General features: G+C 36.5%; 1 protein-coding gene across 1 annotated transcript; it reads right to left on the bottom strand.

Moving 5' to 3' along the window:
* Positions 1–322: 322 nt before the first annotated feature.
* On the bottom strand, positions 323–1,658 carry LOC134278288 (protein zntD-like). The gene has a single exon (XM_062760604.1). It carries the CDS (start codon positions 1,545–1,547, stop codon positions 537–539), a length of 1,011 nt encoding a protein of 336 aa, XP_062616588.1. The 5' UTR covers positions 1,548–1,658; the 3' UTR covers positions 323–536.
* Positions 1,659–2,210: the final 552 nt, after the last annotated feature.

Here is a 2,210-nt window from a genome sequence, read left to right as displayed (position 1 = left end):
AGATTAATCTTGCACCGGTCCTTCTAAATCCCCAAGTGAGGAAGTACTCATCATTGTAAAACAAGAAAACTTTGTTTGTTTACATAATAGGTATATTCTTCTTTTAACATCAAAAATCTAATATAATGCTCATTTGTTTGTTTAATACAGTTACGTATTGTTAGCAGATGCTCAGACTTCCCATTCACTTAAGGTTTTGAGTTCACATTTTTAACCATGGAAAAAAAACCATGGTTTGTAAATAAATGAATACATGAATATTATTGTATTTGTTCATTTGATTTTATAAAACAATGGTACAACACATATCAAATACAAACAGTTTAATATAAACTGAACCAAGCAGTCATTCAATGAATAACTTAGAATTGTCAACATAAATCTTTATACTATTAAAATTTGTTAAAATAGTCAAACTTTGGGGACTTTGGGAAGTGGGGGGACTACACAGATGGCAGTTGGATAATACTCATATGGTATACCATTGTCATTAGACACATCCTTGAAGATTCACTACATTAAATAAAGACTAAGATTCAGTCCTGTTCTAATGTTTTTAGTCCTGCTACGACAGCATACCCACTTAAACAGACGAGAAGTTTGGTGATGCTGTGACAATGGGAAAATTCTCGATGTAGAATCTCAAAGAACGTCACATAGAAAAACGTCCCCGTGGCTATACTCTGCAAGATTCCAATAGTCAGCGACTGACTGGTACCGTCCTGTGTGACTGCCATGCCTATAAGGACGCCAGCAGACGACAGTATCGCAAACACAAGAAGAAAGGCGGTCATTTTACATCCGGTTCCCAAAATCTGATGCATTTCCATTCCGACACTAAAAGACACAACACACTTGTGAAGAGATATGGCCAGTACCAGAGACCAAACAGTTAATTCAGTTTGTTGAAGTCCTACAGCCAAGCCTTCAAAAATCATGTGTAGAGACAGGGCCAGGACAAAGAGAGAAGCCCGAAGCGGAGACGGGGCCACCTGAATAGCCTCTCTGACGTCATCGTGTACGCCGGAAGCAGAGAGATGATCCTCTACAGTTTCCCTATTAGGTTCAGGAATCAATTTGTCATTCTCTGGAATTGGTCTGTAACCATCGCGAGAGCAGTCATTGTTTACCCCCGGGCCATGACCAACTCCATGCATAATTCTCAAGAGTACAACCTCCATGATAAGAATGATAAAGAATCCACAACTTACGGTTAATTCATGAATAGGGTAATGTATTGTTGTGCCGTTCTCACCCCTACCATCCAAGGCTTCTCTCATGTCTTCCTCAGACTCTGCCAGCAGATGTAACATTGCAGTTGCGAAAAACACACCGCCGGCGAAACAGTTCAGGTGACTGATGATATTCTGAATTCTCCATCTTATGGAACCTCCCTTCAAACACCTCACGACTAGGGGAGGTATCAGCCCGAAGATGAATGTGATGAAAAATATTGTGAAAAAAGCAGCGACTTTATTTCCTGTCAAAGAAACCATTGTCAAATGCTCCAGTGTTAAACTTACACAGCTACATAATGTATAGACCATGTGGATTAAATCACATGATCGCAGTCCTTGGTGCTAAAAATAAACATCAATAAACCATTTTCACTCCACTGCGCTACGTATGCCAGACTGTCGATATAAAGGGAAGTTGGTTTTGTCAATGTACTATTATGTGACCTTTTGACCTTTACTTCCCGGATTTTTTTTTGTTGGTGTGATGAACAGTAATACTTCATATTTTTAGAATTATTTCATTTCCGTGTCTAAATTTATTGAAATTTAATTAAATTTATGACAATTTTTTATATAGACAAAATTAATCAATTACAACAATTTGAGCGAAATTTTCAGCAACATGTAAGCTTTTGTTGACTGTCATTATATATTTCTTTTTAAACAATTTATATACCGGTATTAAATAATTTATTTCATAGTGAAATCCCTATGTAGAAAGCATATATTACGGTAAGTACATGTAGTTTTTGCTTACGATTTTTTAGGGGAAGGATCAGTGTTAAAACTCAATAACTTGATCATGCAGACCATTTAATTTTATCAGGACTTTGCTATTTACATGCATGATACAATAATCTTGTCCAGATATTGAAAGCTGGCTTCTTGTTAACATTGTTCATAAACCAAAGCTTTTCAATAAAGGTTACATACTAGTCTGTTGGGAAATGTTATACAGTTATAACTTTTTTG

The sequence above is a fragment of the Saccostrea cucullata genome, unplaced genomic scaffold, assembly GCF_032062105.1.
Source record: "Saccostrea cucullata isolate Sc308-1 unplaced genomic scaffold, CSIRO_AGI_Scuc_v1 ctg6601, whole genome shotgun sequence".
NCBI lineage: Eukaryota > Metazoa > Mollusca > Bivalvia > Ostreida > Ostreidae > Saccostrea > Saccostrea cuccullata.
This window is presented reverse-complemented; position numbering and strand designations above follow the sequence as displayed.

What these genes read in the sequence shown, in the direction of transcription:
- LOC134278288 (XM_062760604.1), bottom strand. Translation starts at nt 1,547, where the DNA reads ATGGTCTATACATTATGTAGCTGTGTAAGTTTAACACTGGAGCATTTG.